The sequence below is a fragment of the Vipera berus genome (assembly GCF_964194415.1).
Source record: "Vipera berus genome assembly, chromosome: 4".
Taxonomy (NCBI): domain Eukaryota; kingdom Metazoa; phylum Chordata; class Lepidosauria; order Squamata; family Viperidae; genus Vipera; species Vipera berus.
In genome coordinates this window covers 35,966,847-35,991,202 of record NC_138206.1, presented here as the reverse complement: position 1 = coordinate 35,991,202, position 24,356 = coordinate 35,966,847, and the positions used below count along the sequence as shown (strand labels likewise).

At 36.3% G+C, this 24,356-nt stretch overlaps 1 protein-coding gene across 8 annotated transcripts in view; it reads left to right on the top strand.

Annotated features, from left to right (window-relative positions):
- The window catches only part of CD47 (CD47 molecule), a 76,843-nt gene that overhangs the window by 24,497 nt on the left and 27,990 nt on the right, over positions 1–24,356 (top strand). For 6 of the 8 annotated variants that reach the window (XR_014026293.1, XM_081326707.1, XM_081326705.1 and 3 more), the window contains exons 3-4: positions 18,135–18,152; positions 20,260–20,349. Coding sequence is in view for 7 of the 8 variants with exons in the window: in XM_081326707.1 (XP_081182833.1) it covers positions 18,135–18,152; positions 20,260–20,349 (108 nt within the window). In the remaining variant the exon portion in view is untranslated. The remainder of the gene's footprint in view (positions 1–18,134; positions 18,153–20,259; positions 20,350–24,356) is intronic. The other 2 variants (XM_081326706.1, XM_081326704.1) reach the window with 1 other exon arrangement.

Genomic DNA, 24,356 nt, shown 5'->3' with positions numbered 1-24,356 from the left:
AATAGAAGGGATGAATGATGTTCAGTTCTTTCTTGGTAAAAGTAAGATGAAATGATACTAGGAAGTATAGTGAGTTGGAGATACAGGATGAATGTGTATCTTAAAATTGAAAGGAGAAGAACTGAATTGAATGAAAAATTTAGGTTTGAAAACACCATTTTGAATGAATTTTCCCAAGCAAATCAATATTTTTGAGAGTAACAAAGTCAGATGTTTTAAAAATAGGTATTACTATGAAGAAAATATGTAGAAATGTGTATTTTTCTTAAACCATTAGAATATGTGGTCAGTACATTGAATGGATAGAGAAGGATCAGAATGAAGGAAATGACAACTAATGATAATTATGTGATTAAATGCAGTTCTGCACAATAGTATTATCATTGGAAGTGAAAATGGATAGGCTAACTTTTGAGAGAACCAGTCCGCTGATTATTATTAATAATCATAAGAAATAAAAGCTCTTTGTTCATAAATTTGCTTTTTTATATAATTATCCATTTATTCCCTTTAGTCTTTCCATCTTTTAGCTAACTTTTGACTCTTTGTCATTATATGATTTTAGCATAATGTTGGAATATTATCTAATTTACATGCAGTACAATCTGTGTTAAGGAACTCCTTAAATGATTCTTAATGTTAGAATCTAATCCTAACTCTATATAAGACCAGAAATAAATGATATACAGTTGGATGCTTCTTAAAAACATTTCTAATATTTTAAGAGTGCACTTGTGATGTATTGGTGTGCATGTCTGAGGAAAGAAAACCTGTAAAAAATCAAACATTTCTTGTAATAGTATGCCAGAAAGGTGTCTCCTAATGCACTTGGATCAAAAGCTACTGGTGCAAAGGTTTTCTGTCTGTGTGAACCCTTATACTGCTACTGTTCCTCTGGCTGTTCTTCGACTAGATGATAGACCAACAAGCTTGCTTGGTACAAATTAATTTTATATTATAGAAATATTAGTAAAAAAACATAAAAGCCAGTTTTTCAGATTATAATTGTGCAATATTGAATGGTCTTTCCCTAATTTAGTCTTTTGAGTCTTTCAGTGGTGCGCCTAGTATAGGGGTAGGCAATCTTAGCTCTTTTATGACTCATGGACTTCAACTCCCAGAATTTCTGAGCCAGCATAGGCTCAGGAATTCTGGGAGTTGAGGTCCACGAGTCATAAAAGAGCCAAGGTTGCTTACCATGGCCTAGTAGTACTGCAACAGAGTCTATCCAACTTGCGTCTGGTCAGCCTCTTCTTGTCTTTCTTCCATCTTTCTCAGCATTCTGTAGAGAATTAGGTCCTTGCATAATGTGTCCAAAGTAGGATAATTTGAGTCTCGTCCTTTGTGTCTCAAGTGAGAACTCTGGGTTGATTTATATGATGATTATTTGTGTTTTTCCTTAGCTGTCTATGTAATTCTTAGGGGTTTTTTCCCCAACATCAAAGTTCCGAACATCACTATTCTTCCTATCCTGGTTTTTTAAAGTCCAATTTTATCTTCCATAGAGTGTCACAAGGAATACTATTGTTCCAGGTAGTCCTCGACTTACAACAGTTCATTTAGTGACTGTTCAAAGTTACAATGTCACTGAAAAAAGTGAGTTATGAATTTTTCACATGACCATTGCAGCATCCCCTTGGTCACATAATCAAAATTCAGACAGTTGGCAACTGACTCATATTTATGATGGCTGCAGTGTCCTGGGATCATGTGATCATCTTTTGCAACCTTCTGACAAGAAATGTCAATGGGGAAGCCAGACTCTCTTAACAACCTTGTTACTAAGTTAACAACTGCAATGATTCACTTAAGAACTGCAGCAAGAAAGGTTGTAAAATTGGGCAAAATTCACTTAACAAATGTCTTGCTTAGCAATTTTGGGCTCACTTGTGATCGTATATCGAGGACTACCTGTATTTTGATTTTTGCAGATAGATACATTATGGCACTGAAATATCTTTTCAAAAAACTGTAATGCCATTCAGCAAATGTCCTGTTGCAATTAATTTGGATACTGCAAAGAACTGTAGTTAGTAAGCACAACTTTAGTAAAGTAAGTTGTTCTTACTAGGCAACTGATAAGGATGCCTTTTGAGGTTAATAAACTGCATATATTCTTTAGAAGGTTCAGGCATAAGGTTTCCTTTGTCTGCTCTTGGAGAATACCATTCACAGGCTGAAGGTTAGCAACAAAAATACAAATGGTATTATGTAGAAGTGATAGTATATTCCTCCAGCCCTGAGAAATGATTCTCTTAAGGATGGTGACTGCAGATTACAATATAAGGGGTACAAGAAAGCAAAACTTCCTGTTCTCTCAATTCCCATTCTGGTTCTTTTTCAGATAACAGCCAACAAGATTGTTTCCATCTACTTTCATTGTATTAAGTTTTAATTAACCAACTCTAGTTGAAATTTGAGGCTTAGAGCAGGTGTCAGCACCTAGTGTAGATGACTTTGACTAGTTTCGGAATTTTAAGAGGGGTCAAACCTGCTTATTGTTTTGGTGAAGGATTACCATTAATTCTTGGGCTATAGGAATAGAATCTAAAGAGTACAAAACATCCTATTGAAAGGAGCCAAAACACAGTACTTCAGAATATTTGCCCCCCCAAAAAAAAATTACACAAATGGTTTCATGTTGTCACTAAGAGTCTACTTTAAATCAAGCCAGGCTCTACCCTTACCTTCATTGGAAGGAAGCAGGTAATTATCTTGCAGCCAGGAGCAACTTAAAGTATGTTTCATCTTTGGTTTTTAGGGATATTTAAGTGAATTTGAAATAAAATGCTCAATTCTCTCTCTCTTTCCTTGCACATTTTCTAAAACTGAAAAATGTGATTTTGTGGAGTTTGAAGCAATAAAGCAAGTCTCTCAGCAGCTGCTGGCTGTTTATTCCAGTTTATTTTAAAAGTCCTTTTATATTTCTGTGAAGCTTGAACTTCCCCAAGTCTTTTGAGATTTTAATGCATGCTGTGTAGCATCCTTTTGCCTATCTGAAAATCAGGACACACACAGACACAAAATAAGTTTTCTGGATGAGTTAATTGATAAGAGCAAAACTTAGATTCTTGACTTTCTTTCACTTATTCAAACTATTGTATCTGGATTATTAGATTAAAATGTGAAGTCTTATAAAATTACACGACTGTAAACATCTTTATGATAATATACTGCATATTATTTATTTTTGTTTGATTTTGCACCAAATGTAGCATTTTAGAAATATGAATGCCTAATTACAAAAATGATATCTAGTACCATTTTAATAATTCTGGACATTAGATAATGTAGGTTTTGTAGCTAAAAAAGACATTTTCTGTGGTGCGAACTTGCAGATGGGAAGAAAACTGAATTTTATAAAATATAGCAATAGTAATTTGCAAAACTAGTTCATATTATGAGAATATGGAGTTCATGTTTATGAATATAGCACTCAAAACCAGTACTAAAAATATACTTAAATAATATGCTAACTTTTTCAGTCATAGGATATCTGGAATCTGCTAGCTAAAACATGCATAGAATAGGTACAAAAATGTAGGGTGATGTGAAAATAACTTTAACTTGGATTCCAGAATAAGGTGGTAGGACAAAATATTATTTTATTTAGCATATGGCATACACTGTCACGGAAATCTACAAATACTGGACACAATGGAGTCCTGACAGCCTTAATTGCTAGTTCATCCCCAATAGTATAACTCTGGCAGCTCAGGGTAGAGATGTATAAAGATGTATAACTGAGTATCTTCAATGTATTGATGATAATTAACATTATTGCGGTGAATGTCAAGAAATACCTTCTGACATGGCTTCCAGAGAAGCAGTGGCTGACTGAAGACAACTATGCTTTTAGTGGACCCAATGATGGCAGAAGAAAGTGGAGTCAATGAAAGTGTTGGCTCCCTGAATCTTTTAAGGATAAAGGGGAGGACTTGAGAGTTCCCAACAGACATTCCCTGTGATGAAACAGCGGTCTCCAGCTGGTTTTAGAGCTCTGGGAGTTGAGAGTCAGCTTTGCCCAAGTCTTTAAAAGAATATTGGGTTCACTTGCTTCCTTTCTTAACCATCCTTACTGGAAATGGCTTGCCTATTGTTTTTTAGATATTAGGAACCTTCAGAAGGACAAGTTTCATTATGGAAGGTATTTTTCCTTCAACCTCCAGCAAAAAAACCTTTACGCAAGCGTTAAAGCAGGGGTCTTCAAACTTGGCCCTTTTATGACTTGTGGACTTCAACTCCCAGAATTCATCAGCCAGGCATGCTGGCTGAGGAATTCTGGGAGTTGAAGTCCACAAGTCATGAAAGGGCCAAGTTTGAAGACCCCTGCTTTAAAGAGTAAAGAAAAACTTTTTTAAATTTAGAAATGTATAGCAAAAAGATAATTAGAATGTTGATTTTGGAAAGCTTTTAAATGGACTAAGAAGCCAGATTTATTGGAAATTAGATTCTAAACTATTTACAAGACTATTTCCTGTAATGTGTTTAAATCTTATTAAAAATATATAAAGATTTTGAACTTAAGTGTTAAAAAAATTCCTCTGGGAAAACATGCTGGATGATTTAAAAAAATGTGATAAGAGGAGGCCTTAAAAGCTGGTTACTAGAGGTTACCAGAAAGAATTAAAGATTATAATCAAAGGAGAAGACCCCCTAATATAGCACAGAGAAAACTATTTTAACTCTGGAAGAATTCAAGGATATTTGGCAACAATGTACCCAGAACTTTCTATTTAGACTGTTTTACATCATAAAAATGGGCTTAAAAGAAGAGATAGAAGAACATATCATTGAAAATCAGACTATTTGGGATATGGTTTTAAAATTGATAGGATACAACAATGATATTGACAAATGAAACAGGCTGAGGTTTTAATAATTAAAAGGGACACACAAATAATAAGCCAGAAGAGTGACTTGGACAATTTTCTTACTTTGGATTTACAAAAGAGACATATTTATGAAAAAATTCTTGAGAAAAGTTAAAGAGAGAAAGAAAAGAAACCAGTTTTTGGGACATTCCTTAAAAGAACTAAACATAAAGATCTTTAAAAGAAAAAATGTAGGTTTGCAAAGTTGACTTATTCAATCAAAGTTAAAATGTATATAATTTTTCCCCCCTAACAATTTTAATTAAGTTTTCTTGACTAGGAGTGAATGATGAAGCTTTAAAGATTAGTTTATCGATAACAAATGGGAAGAAAAGAGTTTTCGTTACCTTTTTAGTAAAAGTGATAAGTTATGGTATTAAAATTGAGAGAAGATAAAGACAAAATGATAAGAAATTAATTTGAGACATCCTTTGAAGGGATTAAAGATTATAATTTTAAATATGCTGTTGTTTCTGATAGCTCCTAATGGAATTTTTGTTAAGTTTGAATTATGAGTTTTAAAATATTTGTTTATAGATATAAGACATGGGAAGAATAGTTTTTCTCCCTTGGCATCTTTAATGAAAATGACAGAGTATTACCTAAAAGAAAGAAATATGTTTGTTTTACTTGTTTAAAGTTCTGGTAGTTCTTAATGTACCTCTGCTAAATTTATATGACAAGTCTCTATTATTTGCTAAAAGACAAAAGATAAAATATGGGATAAAGAGATTTTGGGTTGAAATATTAGACAAGGTGGATCGTTGTACTTGACTTAATGAAAAGAGAAGTAATTTTTCTATAGTTTCCTTTTTCCTTTTTATGTATTATTTTCCCTTTTCCCCTTTCCCTTCCCTTTTTCCTTTCTGCACTTTGTAATTTTTCTTTTTTATAGTTCTTTTAATTTGCTAGTCTTTTATCTTTATATTTTTAAACTTCAATAAAAATATTGTTTAAAATAACTTATGACACTTAATTTAAGTTTCATAATTTGAAACTTAAATTCTTACCACTCCATAGTCAGAAAGGACACAATATATCCAAATAGTAGCAAATGATAACTTTTTGACTTAAAAGTTATTTCAGCAGGTATTTTCATTAATGAATGTAATTTATTTTATTTTTTTTTATTTTAATTCCATTTATATCCTGCCCTTCTCCGAAGACTCAGGGAGGCTTACAAGCTTAGCAGTAGCCTTCATTCTATGTATATGCCTGCTTATTAGGGCTTTCACACACCCACACCCCAAGCGGTATTATTACAAAGTCAGCTTAATTGCCCCCAACAATCTGGGTCCTCATTTTACCTACCTCGGAAGGATGGAAGGCTGAGTCAACCTTGAGCCTGGTGGGATGAGAACCTGCACTAATTGCAGGCAGCTGGTGTTACTTAAGGAGGCATTAGCCCACTGCTCCACCAAGGCTCTAATGAATATTGATCATAGATGATTCAATTAGAATTAAATATTGGGAATCCAGATAATTAGAAAGGAGTGATGTGCATATTTTAACATGTTTGTAGTGGTAATAGAAACAATCATATCTCTATAATATATAAAGAAAATTAATTTAAATGTTTAATATCTACCATTTTTGCTGAAATGATTTAGCTTTATAAAATGTGCTCACAAAGGAAACACAGCACATTTTGTGGTAAAAGAGAAGTGATAATGTTATTCTTTATGCCATAATTTGTTCCATTTCAAGAATAATCAAATATTGATAACTTGGAATTATTTCAGAAAAACTCTAATTTCTGGGAAGAAAGCAATTTATAAATGTAGCAAATGTAGTGATGTATTTAATTTTGTATCTAAAAACGGTCCCTACCAGTTTGTGTTGGTATCATCTTTAGAAAAAAAATAGGTACTTATTCTTTCTATATATGATAAATACCATTTATAAACCTTATTCCATTTATATGTCAATGCATGCCTACATATCAGTTGTATGACTGATAGATACATTTATCTAAAATAGGTGTGAACAATATTTTTGTGTTGAAGGTTTTATTACCTTGAAAATTGTTCTTAAAAGCAACATACTGATATTTAATTCTTTAATAATTTTGTTAAAATATTTTGCAAAGATTCAAAAACTATTGAAACATAGTAGAAAAAACAGAAAAAGCAAAAAATTAAAGGTAACAGGAAAAGTGATGAATAACAAAAAAGGAAGAAAAAGAAAGACATATAAAGAAGCAATTCCCATTTTTCTTTGTAGCAATTACAGATATAACTTACCATTTCTACCCTGCCATATTGCATATCATAGTTCTTTTTCCCATTAAACAAACCTTTTTAATCAATAAATAATAAATCCCAAAATCAACAGTTCATTGTTATCCATTTCCAGCACAATTTACCAGGTAGGATTTAAGTAAAACAATCACTAGAGAACCGAATGTTAGAAAGAAGTTATTTAAAGAGCTTGGATCTTTAAATCTTGTCAGCAAGATTACTGTCTGAAAACAGAGGGGATATGGCAGGAGAACCCAACTAAATATTAACTTTGGGAATGATCAGCAATCTATATATTTTTATGGGAAAAGCAATTGGCTGCAGTTGACTCTCCATTCTAAAGGTAGTTGACCACAACTGACTGTCTCCATTGTAACCCTTTTTTTCTCCCTCTCTGGTCCTTTGACTCAGAAGTAAACCATATGCAGTCCACCTCATGCTTCCCTGTGCATAGGCACACATACTATAGAGCAGACATGTCAAACACAAGGCCTGGGAGCCGGATGCGGCCCACGAAGTGGTTTCATGTGGCCCGTGAAGCCATCCTGAAAACAGTGAGGGAATGGCCCCACTGCCTTGGCCCTGGCCCAGAGACCCTCCTTCTGCCAGAGATCCTCAGATCTATCCCACTCCTGCCCAGGCCCCCATAGGCACCCTTGATGCGAACGATGTAGAGCTGGCCATGCCCACCCAGTAGGCCATACGCACTCTAGCCATGCCCACCCAGTAGGCCACGCCCACCCTGGCCATACCCACCCAGCCCCCTGAGGGCAACCGCAGTGCTGATGCGGCCCTCAATGAAATTGAGTTTGACACCCCTGCTGTAGAGGAAACAAAAGGAAAGGACAGCAGAAACACATTCATATAGAACAGACATATTGTTCCAGGGGAAAAAAATAGGTTTTAAAGTTTTTAGTAATTATATTTGGGATAAATCTCCTTAATAAAATAAAGTACAGTTTTGAATAGAGCAAGAATCCCATCCTAGCTGGTAGAGAGAGATTAAATACTACCGTGTTTCCCCAAGTTAGACCTAGCCCGATAGTAAGCCCTACCTTGATTTTTGGGGGTGTGCCTAATATAAGCCCTACTCCAAAACTAAGCCCTAGTTTTGGGATGAGGTGCAGCCCTAAAAATCAAGCTAGGGTGGGAGTAGGGGAGGGTGAAGCTGCCCCACGCACCCTGCACATGCTTACCTTACCAATAGGACCACCGCAGCCAAGCCTCCCATGCCCCGACACCTGTCACGCCGCTGCTTGACTTTTTCTGTGGCCGCTTGCTGCCACTTGTGGCTGGATGCCATGTGACGCATTGCACAGTTGCCACTCCTCCCAGTAGGATGTCGCATGGCACTTCGGGCCATTTCCGCAGCTTGCATGTTTCAGGCTGCTTCCGCTGCTTGCGCATTGCTTTGAGATGCTTCTGTTGCTCACACACTTTGGGCCACTTCTGTTGCTCGCAGCAGGAGGCCATGTGGCACTTCGGGCTGTTTCCACTTTAAAATTATCTTACCCTATGACCAACTAAAAACCTGAAATTGTGTTCCTCATTTCCACCCATCTAGGTTGGGGATGGAAGAAAGGAGTGTATTACAAGGTAAAACAGTACATATTAAGATTTCTGTGTGCCAGAAGTGTAAAACTCCTTGTATAGAGAAAGAGCACATTGAAAAACGTTTCCTGAGGTAAAATCTTTTCTTGTATTCTCTTCCTCCTTGTTGGAATCTCATGACTACATATGCAAAAAAGAGGATCTCCACTAATGTGGGGTCAGATAGAAATCTCCCTCTGGCCACTAGAGAATTCATTGCTTTTTCTTAGTGAGAGCATGAATTTTTAAAAAATCAAATTTCCCACAAGAATAAAATAAGATTAAATCCAATTGTATGCAACAAATCTCTCTTAGGATGTTTCACAGGTTTAAAAGGTTTAATCATCCATGGGTTTGGGGAAAAACAGTTGGAAAATCCCCATTATAATAGCTAAGCATGTCCAAATTTCCAGTTATCAAGGCTAAGGTTTAAAGCTTTATTGTCACACCAACTTTATTAATCATTAAACTTTGTTTTATGATGCAACATAAACAACTGTCATAAACCTAAAATAATCAAGTGATAAGAGACATTGAAACATGAATCTGTACAACATATAGCTGCAAGGAACTTATACTGATTCTTAATTTATTAAACGAAAGGTGCACCAAGGAGACAAATGGTTCAAAAATTTATTTATCTAAAAAAATCTTCACCCTGGCAAGCAAAAAGGCCATTGCCTATTGGAAAATAATAGGCAAACATACTAATTTAAAGCTACAATACACTGAGAAAGAAGAAATGGTTAACTCAAACCTCCAAAATCAGTTCAGCTTCTTTTATACAACCACTCTTCTGCCCTTCTTCCTCCCCCCTTTTTACCCATTCTCTTTTACCATTCAAGGCAGGCAGTGTATAAAAAACACACTCTCTTTGAATGTTTACCCAACAGTTTGATTTATCGGGAAGGGGAATGAAAGAGGAAAAAGCAAATTTCTGGAAAGGTTTCTCTCAGTAAGGTGAGAGTTTTGCTGAGGACCTATTGTCTTTGTATTTCCTGAGTTAAAGTGTGCAGCTAATCATTTTCCAGTATTTTTTAAAGTGTGAGGAGAAATTTCATGTAGCCAGCCCGGCTGTTATGTGTAATTTGCAGACATTTTTTTGCTTTAATAGGGCTTGGGAAATTGCTAAAGGTTGCAGGGCCAATATATGTACTGATGCTAGATCTGCATTTGAAGTTGTACATGATTTTGAACAATTATAGAAACAGTGCAGATTCCTAGCTTCAGCTGGCACTCCTATTAAACATGGGGCTGTTATTGCCGACTAATGGAATCTGTCATCTTGCCCTCTCGTTTGGCAGTTGTCAGAATATCTGCACTTTCTGGCCTTCCTGGTAATGAATGGCCTAATGCCGCAGAGGCTAAACAACAGTGCTGTCTCTGGGCCCAGTGCAAATAGGTTTCCATTTACAGAACTTCATCCATGTCGCTGTGTCTCTGCTTCAGTCTTTGGCCTTTCCTTCCAACATCTGGAATGATAAGAAGCAGATTGGCCACAGGATGCTTCAGATATTTAGAAACATCTAGGCATTTCAAAGCTAGCTCTTCTCAAAGTCCTTAAGTATACACATCCCTTTCTTGCTTCATATAGTCTGTGTTCAGGAAAGCAAAAGACATGAAATATTAAGAACATGGTGGGGACCTAGAGTTCACTCTATTATTGCAAAGACATTCAGGTATATCCTACTTGAGACGTAATACCACAGAAATAAAGTTGGCAAGTTAAAGAACCTGGACTTGCAAATAGACCTTATATCTATCAGTAAAATATATCGGTATAAATATATATTTACTAATAGTTGTTTAATGGACAGACTTTACGAAGCTCTGCTCTCCCATCTTGTTTTTCCACCCTCTTTCTCTTTTGCCAATACATTCTCCCCACTCTGTGCAGCAGGCCAGAAATTTTGAAATTAGATTAAGAGCACAGATTGCACTTACCCCTGGTTTAAAGTATTTATATCCTCTTCAGCTGAAAAGGCTCCAAGAGAGCTTACATAAAATCAGTAAAAAAAAAAAGAAAAAGAGAGAGAGAGAGACATTCTCTGCCTGAAGGCTTGCAATGTAAAGATGAGGCAGAAAAGAGGAAAAAGGCTTAAAAGGGAAAGGAAAGCAAGAAAGCAAACTCAGATGGCTGTCGTTAAACCCCTTTTTTGCAGTCATGTAGTAGTGTAATATAGTATTATCCCAGGAATGTTTCACATGGATAAGATTTTTTTTAATTCCTCTGTGGTTTTCCTGATTCATTCAAATCAGAGACCGCCTGTCTATATCTGATAGTTGTTAATCTTGGGAGAAGCAAGAAATTGGGTCCTTGTTTGAGTCTTCTAATTGTTTTCATTAGTTTTTGTTTTAGTAATATGAAAACAGGTACTATGCAGGGAATTTTTTTTAATCAGTTTTGATGTAAATTGAAACAAATTGTTTCTGAACAGAAATGGCTGGATTGGAATTGAGTAGCGTGGATATTTTAGGATTAAATAAATAAATAAATAAATTTCAACATTAAGAATTTAATGGGGAGCAATAGGGAGCAAGGACCTTTTTTAAAAAACAAACAAACCACCCTGTACTGTATATGAACAAAAAGAAGAAAATCGATGCATTCAAATTGAACACAATAGGGAACAAACGGCTTCCGAAAAAGAATGACCCTATATACGAACCTAAAGAGGAGGACCGATGGAAACATGTCATTTTTGGAAGAAAAGAGCAACCAAGAGCAAACCCCCTATTATCTACCAAAGCCCACTCTATTGAAGCCCCTCTGGAACTTAATCGCTTTCATAGCCTCCAGCAGGAAGAAAATATGCAGACACCTATAAACAAGCAGTCACCAATAGTTCTAAAAAGGAGACACAACCTAGCATTCCTGTAGCAGGAAGAATAGTATCCCAGAGTTCCCTAGGAAAAAAAATGATGAATATCGGTAATAGGTGATTCAATTCTTTGGGGAACATAAACTATAGTCTGCAGACCAAACAGTCCATTTAGGGAGGTATGTTATCTCTCTGGAGCAAAAATCAAAGATGTAACTGAGAACCTTACTAAAATAATCAACCCCATGGATTACTATCCCTTTTTTTTCCTGCATGTGGGGACCAATGACACAACAATGAATCTAAAAACAATTAGAATTTATGAACAGCTAGGGAGGAAAGTTAAGGACACGGTGGCTCAGTGGGTTAGGACGCTGAGCTTGTCGATCAGAAGGTCGGCAGTTTGGCGGGTCGAATCCTGAGTGCCGCATAACACAGTGAGCGCCTGTTACTTGTCCCAGCTTCTGCCAACCTAGCAGTTCGAAAGCACATAAAAATGCAAGTAGAAAAATAGGGACCACTCCAGTGGGAAGGTAACAGCGTTCCGTGCGCCTTTGGCGTCTAGTCATGCTAGCCACATGACCACGGAGACATCCTCGGACAAACGCTGGCTCTTTGGCTTTGAAACGGAGATGAGCACCGGCCCCTAGAGTCGGAAACATCTAGCATGCATGTGCGGGGGAACCTTTACCTTTTTTAAGGGAGGAAAGTTAAAGAATTAGGAGCTCAAGTGGTGATTTCAGCTATACTTCCAACAAAAGGCCAACATTCAATGAGACAGCAAGGGATTTTAGGAACGAACCATTGGTTTCAAAACTGGTATCGACAAGAGAACTTTGGTTTCCTACACCATGGTCTACATTACCTACATGAAATGCTACCGGCAAGCAATCGAGAGAACTACACAAGAACTGGAAAGAATATATTCGGAAAATGGCTGGCTCATCTTATCAGAAGGGCTTTAAACTAAAATTGAGGGGGGAGGCAGGCAGTCTTCAAGATCTTTAAAACCTAATTCCAAGCAAAAACCACTAGATAACCAATCATATAAGGAGGTAGGGAGTGGAAAACCCAGATACAAAGTAGGAGACATAAGAAACATACCCAAAACCATAAAGGACTCAAATGCCTATACTCAAACATTCAAAGTTTAGGGAACAAACGAGGCAAACTTGAAGTACAAGTACATGAAAGTAAATATGATATAGTTGCCATTACTGAAACATGGTGGGATGAAAGTCATGACGGAATGTACTGATGGAAGGATAGAAACTATTCAAAAGAAACGGACCTAACAAAAGAGAAGGTAGAGTTGCATTATATATAAAAGATCACTACAACTCTACAGAAATCCACAAAACCAAGGATGAAAGCTCCTAGAATCCTCTTCATGGGTCGATATAAAAGGAAAAAAAGAATGACATTGCTACCCAACCAAGCAGAAGAAATAGATGAACCTATCTGACAATTTGTCATCCTAAAGGTAGAGGAGGGAACTAGAGGAAAAGCTATACTGGACCTAGTTCTTACTAATAGAGAAGAAGTGATAGACAGAGTTGAAGTTGCCAGAATGTTAGGCAAGAGTGACCACATCATATTGTAATTCAATATAATGCAAACACAAACAATAGAACATAATCCAGCCAGTGTCTTAAACTTCAAAAGACCTGATTTTAACAAATTCAGAAGAAAAATTCCATGGATGAAAATACTAAAGGGGAAAACAATACAAGAAGTGTGAGAAACTGAAAAAATATGATCATAAAAGCCCAGTCCAGCACAATACCACTGAAAAAGAAAAATAAATCCAAGGAGAAACCAGCATGGTTGCACAAAGATCTCTGATAAACTGAAAGAAAAAAGGACAAGTACAAAAAAATGAAAAGAGGGACACATAACTAAGGCAGAGTATCAGCAGATAGCTCAAATCTGCAAAGATGATGTCAGGAAATTAAAGGCTCAGAATGAACAAAGACTTGCAACAAAAGTTGAAGATAATAAAAGCTTCTTTCAACATATAAATAACAAGAGAAAAGTCAAGGAAACAGTAGGTCCACTTAAGAGACAAGATGGCAAGGAAGTAACAGGCAACAGAAAGAAAGCAGAACTGCTTTGCATCAGTCTTGACGCAAAAAGAAACTATAGCCCAACCTACCAAAAATATAACTCTAAAAGACAGACTAGAAATAAAAATTACAATAAGCAAGAAAATGGTTAGAGAACACCTATCTGATCTTGACAAATATAAATCACTGGGACTTGATGGATTATATCTTTTGAAGGAATTGGCAGATGTTATCTCAGATCCTGGAATACCAGGGAATTACCTGAGGATTGGGAAAGAGTTGATATGGTTCCCATCTTCAAAAAAGGGGAAAAAACCAGACCCAGGAATCTTAACAGACCCACCAGCCCAATATCAATACCTTTAGAAGATACTGGAAAAGGTAATAAAAATCAGATCTGTGAACATCTAGAAACAAATAAAGTTGTAACTAAAAGCCAGCTTGGGTTTGTTAAAAACAGATCATGCCAAACCAATCTTATTTCATTCTTTAACAAAGTGACTAAATTACTGGGCCAGCGAAATACTATGGACATAGTATACTTAGACTTCAGCAAAGCATTCAACAAAGAAGACCACAACCTACTTCTTGGTAAGCTAAAAAAATGTGGGATAGACAACATCACCACCAGATAGATTTGTAACTGGCTGACAAACCATACTCAACGAGTCGTCCTAAATTGTACATCTACATGGAGGGAAGTAAGCAGTATGTTATCACAAGGTTCCATGTTCGGCCCTGTTGTGATCCAGCATCAGCCTGTGATACTGGCAGCTGAGTCTGAAGATTCTGAAGAGGAGGAGGAGAAGGGATTTGGAGAGCCTTTGGTGTCAGAGGGAGGCTCGGATGCACTGCAGGACTCTCAGCCTGGCCCCTCCCATCATGTTCCTCATCAGACTCAGCCGTGTGAGCACGAGGTATTGGACATAGATGATTCACTGCTGGATCTATTCAGGGACGCTAGGAGCAGGAGGCAATCCAGCAGAGTAGAACAGAGAAAGGCAATGAGGCAACTCGGTGAGAGGAGGAGAAGGCAATGAGAAGCCACGCCTTGGGACTGCTGATAAAAGGGGAAGGTGTGGGAGGTGTTGGTTGCTGAAGGCAACCGTTTGAAGATGATCTGCTAGAGTCCTGGTCTGTCATTCCTGTTTAACTCTTGTTTGAACTTTTGATTTCTTTGTAAATAAATTTGGTTGGGTTTTTCCAGCCTGTTGACTATAAAAAGGGGTTGTCCCTGACATTCAAACAGAGCCGGTCGTAGGCTGGAACAGAACAGTCCCAGTACTTTTCAATATCTTCATAAATAACTTAGATGAGGCAATAGAAGGGGAACTCATCAGATTTGCAGGTGACACTAAACTGGCAGGAATACCTAACACCCCAGAAGACAAGCTCAGGATCCAAAAAGATCTTGACAGGCTTGAACAATGGGCCCTATCCACCAAAGTGACATTTAATGTGGAGAAAAGCAAGATTTTACACCTAGACAGGAAAAACCGAAGGTATGAGTACAGATTAGGTGAAACCTGGCTCAAAAACAGTATCTATGAGAGAGACCTTGGAATCTGAGTTGACAATCACTTAAACATGAACCAGCAGTGCGCGGCAGCAGCCAAAAAAGCTAATACAATCCTTGGTTGTATAAACAGAGAAACAGAATCAAAATCATGTGAAATATTAGTATCACTTTATAAAGCCTTAGTAAGGCCACACCTGGAATACTGCATTGAGTTTTGGTCACCACATCACAGTTGTTGAAACTTTGGAAAAAGTGTAAAGAACAGCTAAGATAATTAAAGGCCTGGAGACAAAAACATATGAAGAATGGTTGCAGGATTTGGGTTTGGCTAGTCTAGAAGGACTAGGGGGGACACAGCAGTATTCCAGTATCTTGAGAGGTGCCACAAAGAGGAGGGGATCAACTTATTTTCCAAAGCACCAGAGGGTAGGACAAGAAATAATGAATGGAAACTAATTAAGGAGAGATGCAGCCTGGAATTAAAAAATTCCTAACAGTGAGAACAATTAACCACTGGAACAGCTTGCTGTCAGAAGTTGTGGGTGCTTCACCACTGGAGGCTTTTAAGAAGAGACTGGATGGTTACTTCTCTGAAATAGTATAGGGTCTCCTGCTTGAACAGGGGGTTGGACTAGAAGACCTCGAAGATCCCTTCCAGCTCTATTCTGATTCTGTGTGTCGTATTTTTATTTAACATGTAGGAGTTGGCAGGGGAGATGTGAAAATGGCCTGCTCCATTGTCCAAGGTGTACAACCTCTCTGTCTTCCCACACTTTATTTAAATGCCATCGTGAAGGAGCATCTGCCATTGAGCTACTTTCATACTGAGAAGTGTGGGCAGCCAGCTGTGCTTGGAGTGATGAAAAGATATATCTTAGAAAACAGTACCTCCAACAATTATCCTCTACATATTTACAAAAGTATAGTGCTGTGCCATGATTAAAAGGGTAAAGCTATCAGTTAGGCATATGTACACCGACTAGGGGATGCTGGATAGTATATTGTCAAGAGTTTTCACCAAGGAATGAATCTAATTAGCAGATTTCTTGTCAGTCTCATCCCAACACTTGAATATTTGAAGGACTTGGACATTTTCTGCTTTGCAGAGATTTGGTTATGATTGTGATACAATAAGCTCAAAACACCACTTAAAGTAATCTTTAAAAAACTCAGAATAGAATTTTTAAAAAAGGAAAGAAAACTTGAAAAGTTCAAGAAACATTTTAGTTAAAACTAACTTCCTAACAGATATAGCAAGGATGGGATTTCAAGCTTCAGCTGAACTTGTTTCTTCCAGTTTTATGCAAAAGTCAACCCTTTCACATTGCATTTTAATTAATCTCTGTGTCAGGGATTTTCAAACTAGGGACCTGTAAAAACCTAATAAAGTTCCCTGAAAAACTGTGTGTGGTGGGTACTCAAATTCAATCAGTGTTCTATCACTATGTCTTTGTATCTTGATTAGGGGGTTCCAGGCTAAAACTCTGTGAGGGAAACATAGAAGGAAACTGACACCAGGTGAACACAAGTATTGTGTTGTATATATCTTTTGTAATTGCCTGCTGTAAATAACCCCAGTGTATACTGGTAGTCCTTGTTTAGCTACCACAGCTGGGACTGGCAACTTGTTCATTAAGCAGTGGCACCACTAAGTGACATATCACGTGACTCCCAACTGTGCTTATTATCTTTTTCATCTTTCCTCTGCTTTACAGACCTGTGAAGTTCATAAATGCAGGCATTGGTGGTGAAGTTACTTTTTCATCACCATCATAACTATGAAGGGTCATTGTCTGAAACAGTTGTTAAGTGAGAACTCCTATATAGTGAAAAGCTTAAGAGCCTCCATTGTCCTGTTTTTTTATGGGTCAGTTGTGCCCCTAAAAAACATAAATTTTCAGTTCAAGAAAAGAACACTGTGACACTGTATAGGAGGACACAATAACTGTTCAGTTGAAGTCTTGTCTGAAGGTATCCACATTCCATCCTTTTATTTGCCTGCTAGAGTTATTTGCTGGCATTTTATTTTATTTAATAACATTTATATGGCCACCCCCTAGAGATGGAGCTCTTGCCTCACAATCAGGAGGCTGTGAGTTTGATCCTAGGTAGCGGCAGATATTTCTCTCTTTGGGCACAATGAGAATATAACAGCTGTGAGCTCCGTGTAGACATCAGGAAGGGCATCCGGTCATTTAAACACTCAGTTCCATTCAGCTGCCCTGAGTCCACCCTGATGCAAGGGTATTTAGGATTGTTAAAAGAAAAAAAAATATGGCCATTCAACTTATTCTTGGTAACTCCAGGCGGCTTATAAGGACAAAAACCCAATACAAAAAGCTACACACAGAGATCCAACATGTAGAAGTAATATCATATGAAATTTTCAGAATTGTCATTAGGTTCTATGCAATATTTTCTTCTTAAATCATAATGAATAGACAGAAGCTGATCCCCTCTCCCACTTCCCTTGTCCTTAAATATTTCATACCTTTCATCCATTATTATAGTTTATTTAAGGGTCTTACTTTTTTCATGGGATAAGTGATATTATAGAAAAAGAGTCAGATGATAAGAAAACTGTGGTAACATCAATTCTGTAAGTATTTGAGATGAATTTAAAATGTTGCAGTAAATTGGGCCTGAATCTATATATTGATGCAGACTAATGTGGTGGTAGGTTTAGTTCAAGAAACAAGCTAAGTAAATTGAAAAAGTGACTTTTTAAAAGGATTTATATGGAGATAGTTTCAGTTAATGTAATAGTATCTCACAGTCCTGAACTTCAAGAAATCATTTTCCTTTTTTTAAAAAAATAGTAGATTTGAAATCGAAGCAAGCTATAGTTTGTCAAGTTGCAGATCACACATTTATCTGAGCCTAAACTGGCCATGTTTTTCTAGTAACAAAGTGTGGTGGGAAGCTCAGTGGGCTAATGAATTGTAACTTGTGTTAACCATGGCATAATATATCCAAACATAAAAGTTAGAGTTGTCCCTGTTTTGTTTTTTTCCCCCTTACAGCCTGCCCATCAGAATGCGGTAAGAAGAATATCTGGAAAATGAAGCTGCATAAAAGGCTTGTTCACTCATTCTGACAGTTTTCCTGAATTAGTCCTCCCACTTCAGTCAGCCTGGCATCTGCATCAGCCTTTCTTCTTAAGAATTTCACAGCTGCTACTAAAAAAGAAATTAAGAATGGGATCATAATGTACTCAATATTGTTAATAGCAGAATTGGGTGATCAACATATTACTCTTTAATTCAAAAAGCATATTTGACCCAATCATAGTTTGTGGTATGAATAGCATACTACCACACTACTGTAATTAGGTCAAAATCTGCAACTGAAGAAATGCAGAAGCCCTACTTGGTTCCTGCAGGAAATGTTTGGTATCCCTTGATCCCTGTGCCAGCAGAGAATTGGTAAGGCTTACTGTGCTAGCACTTGGGCAGCACATTAGATTTAGCTTGGGCACTGCTATGTTCTGTGGAAGGACATAACACTATGTTTGGAAAAGATGTCCAAAGATTCTGTTCTTTTTTTTCTTCCCTTGTTAAAATTGCAGAATGGAATGGAATGGAATTGGAATCTTTATTGATTAAGTCATTTGACCATATGAAATATATAAAACTAATATAAGGTAAAGGTAAAGGTTTCCCCGCACATGCGTGTTAGTCGTTTCCGACTCTAGGGGCCGGTGCTCATCTCCGTTTCAAAGCCGAAGAGCCAGCACTTGTCCGAGGACGTCTCCGTGGTCATGTGGCTGGCATGACTAGACGCCAAAGGCGCACGGAACGCTGTTACCTTCCCACCGTAGTGGTCCCTATTTTTCTACTTGCATTTTTACGTGCTTTCAAACTGCTAGGTTGGCAGAAGCTGGGACAAGTAACAGGCGCTCACTCTGTTAAGCGGCACTCGGGATTTGACCCGCCAAACTGCCGACCTTCTGATCGACAAGCTCAGCGACCTAACTCACTGAGCCACCACATCCCTAAAACTAATATACAAATAGATAAAAAATAGGACATGTTCAGAGTAAGTTTCACCTCTACAGTCTTTGAAATAAAGAGTGCAGTCTTACTAGTGCTATGCAAGTTTTCTCTCTGAAAAAAGTAATACTCTTTGGTACCGCAATAATTTTTAGATTTTAAATAAAAATCTAAGAAGGCAGCCCTTTCTGCAGACCACAGTTTGCAGTCAAAAAGAATGTTTCCAATGTCTTCAATGGCTGGTGTTTTTACATTTACATCCTATTGTATTTATTGAAAGTGCTCTTTAGTGCCATGGCGAAAGACTACAGTTACAGTTTAAGGTCACAAGTGAAAAATAACAAAGGTTCTGTGATGTAAAAGTTGCAGTTAATAGAATATAGAATGCTAGTTCTCAGAAGAAAAGTCTGCAACTGTGCAGGAAGATGAAGGAAATAAAAATGTGCAGGAATGTTGGGGACAGACTTCCAGAAACCTCAGGATAATAGTTCAGTTGAAACACAACTGAAAGACTGAGTTTTGTTCCAGGGTTTGAACTAAAGCCAATAGAAATGACAACTTGAGTTGTTTCCTTAAGATTTGCTTTTGTCTGCAATAGATTGCATGGTAGGACAAAGGTTCACTTTGCTTTGTGTATTGTTCATCTTTGTTTTGTTGTGACCTATTTTGAGAATGTTTTTAAAATGCCACTTGCAGATGCCATAGGTATCGTTAAGTGCTGCCAGTCCTTCAATATTGCTTCAGTTTTTAGTAACTGCTCTTACTTGCATTATGCTAAAAATCAGTAAAAGTTGTACCTGAACATAATAAACACAAGTTTCTTAGATTAAGTGTGTTTATTAGATTATGTGCCGTGGATGGGCAGACACTAGTAGAGGAGTGGCACATCTCAGGATGGACGATCTGAAGAAACCTTTGCCCCCCTGAATATAAGACATTGTTAGTTAGATGGAGAAACTGCTAACAGAAGCTATTGAAATATGAAGAAACATGCAATCCTGCTATGCTTTTAAATATGGAAATCTAGAACAACTTGTACTGTCAATAATTTGACTTTCTCTGCTGAAATGTCCAAAATGTTAGCACAAAAATATGTGAAATATATTATAAATGTGCACTCATTTCTGAAATTGTACTGTATTTCTTTTGTTTATAGTACCTTGGTTTCAGCCTGTGGAGCGGTTCTCTATCATTTCCATCATAATATTGATTATTATTTTATACTGGTGCCAGTTCATTACTGTAGGTAAGTACTAGATTTCTTTATTAATACTGCTATATGTTTGTCTCTGTGTCTGGGTGGAATAATGTAAAAGAAGTTTCTGCTTTACATGATTAAAAATTGTTTAAGCTTCATTTTGAGCAGTTTATGTAACTGCTTACTGTTTTCCTGATTGCCGAAATAATAGAATAAAAGGTGACACTGTAATTAATTAAAATCTGATACCCTTACATTTGTAACATCTATGAGTATTTATTAATAACTTCTATATCAGTCTGCACTGAAAAAAAATTGTGCTTGCCTGTGGATATTCAGCATTTGGCCATAGAGTGACACAAATTGAATACAGATAACTATCATTCTGTAGAAAATGTCCTTCCTTTTAATGTCATTATTCCTGTAATTAAGTTTTATATTAAAAATATAAAAGCAATATGTTTGTGAACATTGATAGATATGGTACAATGAGCAGAAACCAGTACAGTATGTGTCTGCTGCAAACAAATCATGCCAGGGCAAATCCATTTTCTTTATAGAATTACTAGCTTAGAAGATTAGGGTAATGCCGTAGAGAGTACGTGGACCTCGGCAAAGTCTTCAACAAAGCCTTGAATGAAATTTTCCTTAATGAAATGGTAAAATATGGACAAGATGGTCCTATTGCTAAAAGTACTTACAATTGGTTGAGTGATCATGCCAAAATAATGCTAATCAATGGTTCTATTTCTATTTGAAGAACTGAAAAGTTGTCATACTGAAAAAAGAGTAGATATTTTCTGCACAAGGCAGAATCAGAACCAATGAAAAATGCTTCAGGCTAGGTCAGTAGGAACTGCCTAACTGTATGAGCAGTGGTGGGATTCTCAATATGTGAGCAACTGGTGCTCTGTGTGGATGCTGCTTCCAGAAGTCCATACTGGGCCTGGGCAACAAAAAATTAGCTACCAGTTCTGCCAAAGTGGTGCGAACTGGCTGAATCCCATCACTATGTATGAGTTAAATGAACAGTCTGCCACATGAAGTGAAGAACTTAGTAGAATTCTTTAAAGATCTTCTTTAAAGATCATTTGTCATAGACAGTTTATTGGACTCTAGGAATCTTGTTAGTTTCTCAATATAATTCTCTGCTATGCTCCTTGCCTGAAGTAACTGGGGATTCACCTCAGGTACTGTATAGATCTATTGTTTCTACCTGCCTTATATGCTTGCCCCCTACTGCCCCTTCTCTCCAGGTCCCTTCTATTAAATATTGCCATCTTGTGGGACCCAGAAAACATGGTGGTTTCTCTGTCACAGCCTCCACCTTATGGAATAGATATCACCTCAAGAGATATGGATGGCATCCATTTTCCAGAGGTTCTAAAATCCCCATGAAACATATAATATTTTGGAATATAATTCAAAATAGGCTTTGTATTTTTAATATGAAAATATTTACCTATACGTCTGGGCAAATGTTATATTTTATAATTATTTATTTTTATATTTATGCAATATTTTATACAATATTATTTCAAATTTGCAATCCATCCTTTTTGATGCATCTATTGTTGTACAATTCTGAATTTCCTGGCTTCCAATAACACACAAAAGGGTGTGATCAAGAAGACCTAATAAGTAGCTAATGTTTCTGTGAAAATAGCGGTACTATTACCTGGTGCAAATATAACTTACTTAGATGCTTAAAAGTGTCTTAAGTGATATACATTTCCAGGCATTCATTGATGAAACTAAGCTGTAGGCTAGGATTTTGGTCAGGTACTACTTCAATAGGCAGGCAGGTAGGTAGGCAAGAAGAAAGGACCACCTATAATTCCTTTGCTTTGGCTTTATATTTTAGTGGCTTTGATGTTATGGCTTGTTTCCTTAGATTGGGAACTGGAGAAATTGTTTCATATTGATTCCCTTCCTATATGGTAGCTTCCTAAATATAGAGTGAGGAGACTATTGTTAGTTTATTTTTAAAACAATTCTGATATTGGATAAAGTCTATTCCACAAGGTTTTTAACTATGCCATTTAGTTTTTTATATTTTCATGATAAGCTTATAAAAAGATATCATCCAAACATGGATTTAGCTTTATTTACTATATATTTCCCTCCAGTTTAAGTAGAGTAATTACTATATTAATATCTGTCTGTGGGAAAGAAATAGAGTTTAGCCAGTCAATAATGGCCATAAAACCATCATAGTTATTTTCAATTGGTAGGGGTTTTGCCTGAAGGAGAGCTGTTCATTTAGAGTTAAATGGTCTGAGGATTTTCCTGTGGATTTTCATTGAGAATTCAGATTTTTTTTGATGAATATAAGATCAGATTAATGTGTTTCAGTATTTTTGTATCATAAGATATATATATATATTTGATGGTGAAAACAAGCTATATGTTTGATTATTTATTTATTAAGCTGCCTGTCTTAATACAAGCTAATTCTAGGTGGTTCATAAGAAAACCCATTAAAACAGAATAAATATAACCAACAATCACCTCATCACATCATATCAGGGAATGATCTCTCAATCACTGATGAAATGCTTTCTTTAAGAAAATTGGTAGCATATATGAGAAACAAGGTTTTTTTTACTTATTAAGTAATATTCTCCAATTTACGTAGAAATATTTGTAAACTTTGTGGTGAGATGGGCAGCACACAAATTAAATAATAAATAAATTTCCCTATGCTATTTTACTTATTTTATTTGTACTACATTAGATATACTGTACTGTGCTAGGAACACAAAGTGGTATAATTTAGTATGTTAAGAATATTATAAAACATAAAACTAAAAGGCAGAAAATAAGAAGATACTCTGCTTTTGGTTCATAAGTGGAGCTCTTGACGAAGCTACCGATTTATAATATATTTATCATTTAAAATATCTTAATACACTAATACAGGCAAATAGTATTTGTAGACATTAAAGGAATTTATAATATGAGTCACAGATTTTCATATCCAAGGCAGTAGCAAATTATTTTGCTATAATATTTATTGTTAAATTTATTAATTAAGATGTTAACTATATAATATCTTAATTGCTTTATATTTGACTTACATCTGTGTGGTATACTCTTTCTTGAACATGCTAACTCAATACCTACCAACCTTACTTCATGGCACACTAATTATCTAAACAGAATCAAAACAAAATTGAACATTTTTGAAGATTTCTTTCAGTAAAAGCCAGATCCAGTGGTTAAGACACCAGGCTAGAAACCAGGAGGTGAGTTCCAATTTGCCATGGACATAAAACATGACTCTGAGTCACTCTCTCTCAGTTCAACTCATCTCACTGGGCAGTTGTAGGGAAAATAGGAAAAGGAAAGAGTATGTTTGCCACCTTGAGTTATTTATAAGAATTTATAAAGGCAAGAAAAACATCTAAAGAATAGGTTGTAGAAAGAAATTATTAGTAGCTTTTCATTTGTTAAAAATTGTTCTTTAGAACTGATTGCTTTCTATATATCAAAAGCCATGCTGTTTTTTATGTCTTGTGCAACAGCTACAACGATAATATTGATTTATAAGGTGTATTTTCTCCTACATATCAAAAATCATGCTGAGTCTCCTAGTTCATGCAATATCTGTAGTGTCTAGAATAGAAATGTATCTGCCAGTTTGTTAAAAGAGCCTCTGGCAAAAGTGAGAATGGTTGGTAATAGTGTTCAGTAATTCCAAATGCCTCTCTTTAGAAAGCTACATGACCTTACCAACCACTAGTTGGAATAGTCCATTCAAAAAGCCTAGCTTTTGCTGGTGAAAGGCAGAGTTGCATGTCTATTGGGAAAATCTTAATGGGTCAAGGGAATTATTTAAGTTTGGATGGGTTAGCAATATAGAAAAAAAATATTGTTTAATAATTTGAAAAACATTGGGGAAAAAACATTAATGTCATATAGTGGCATATTGATCTGCCTATGTCTTTCTTTCAAATTAAAATCTTTGTTTAAATCAGTGTTACAAATCTTATATTTTACAAAGTAAATATTTTAAATTAATCTGTGCTATGTATGCCTTATGCAACATTTCA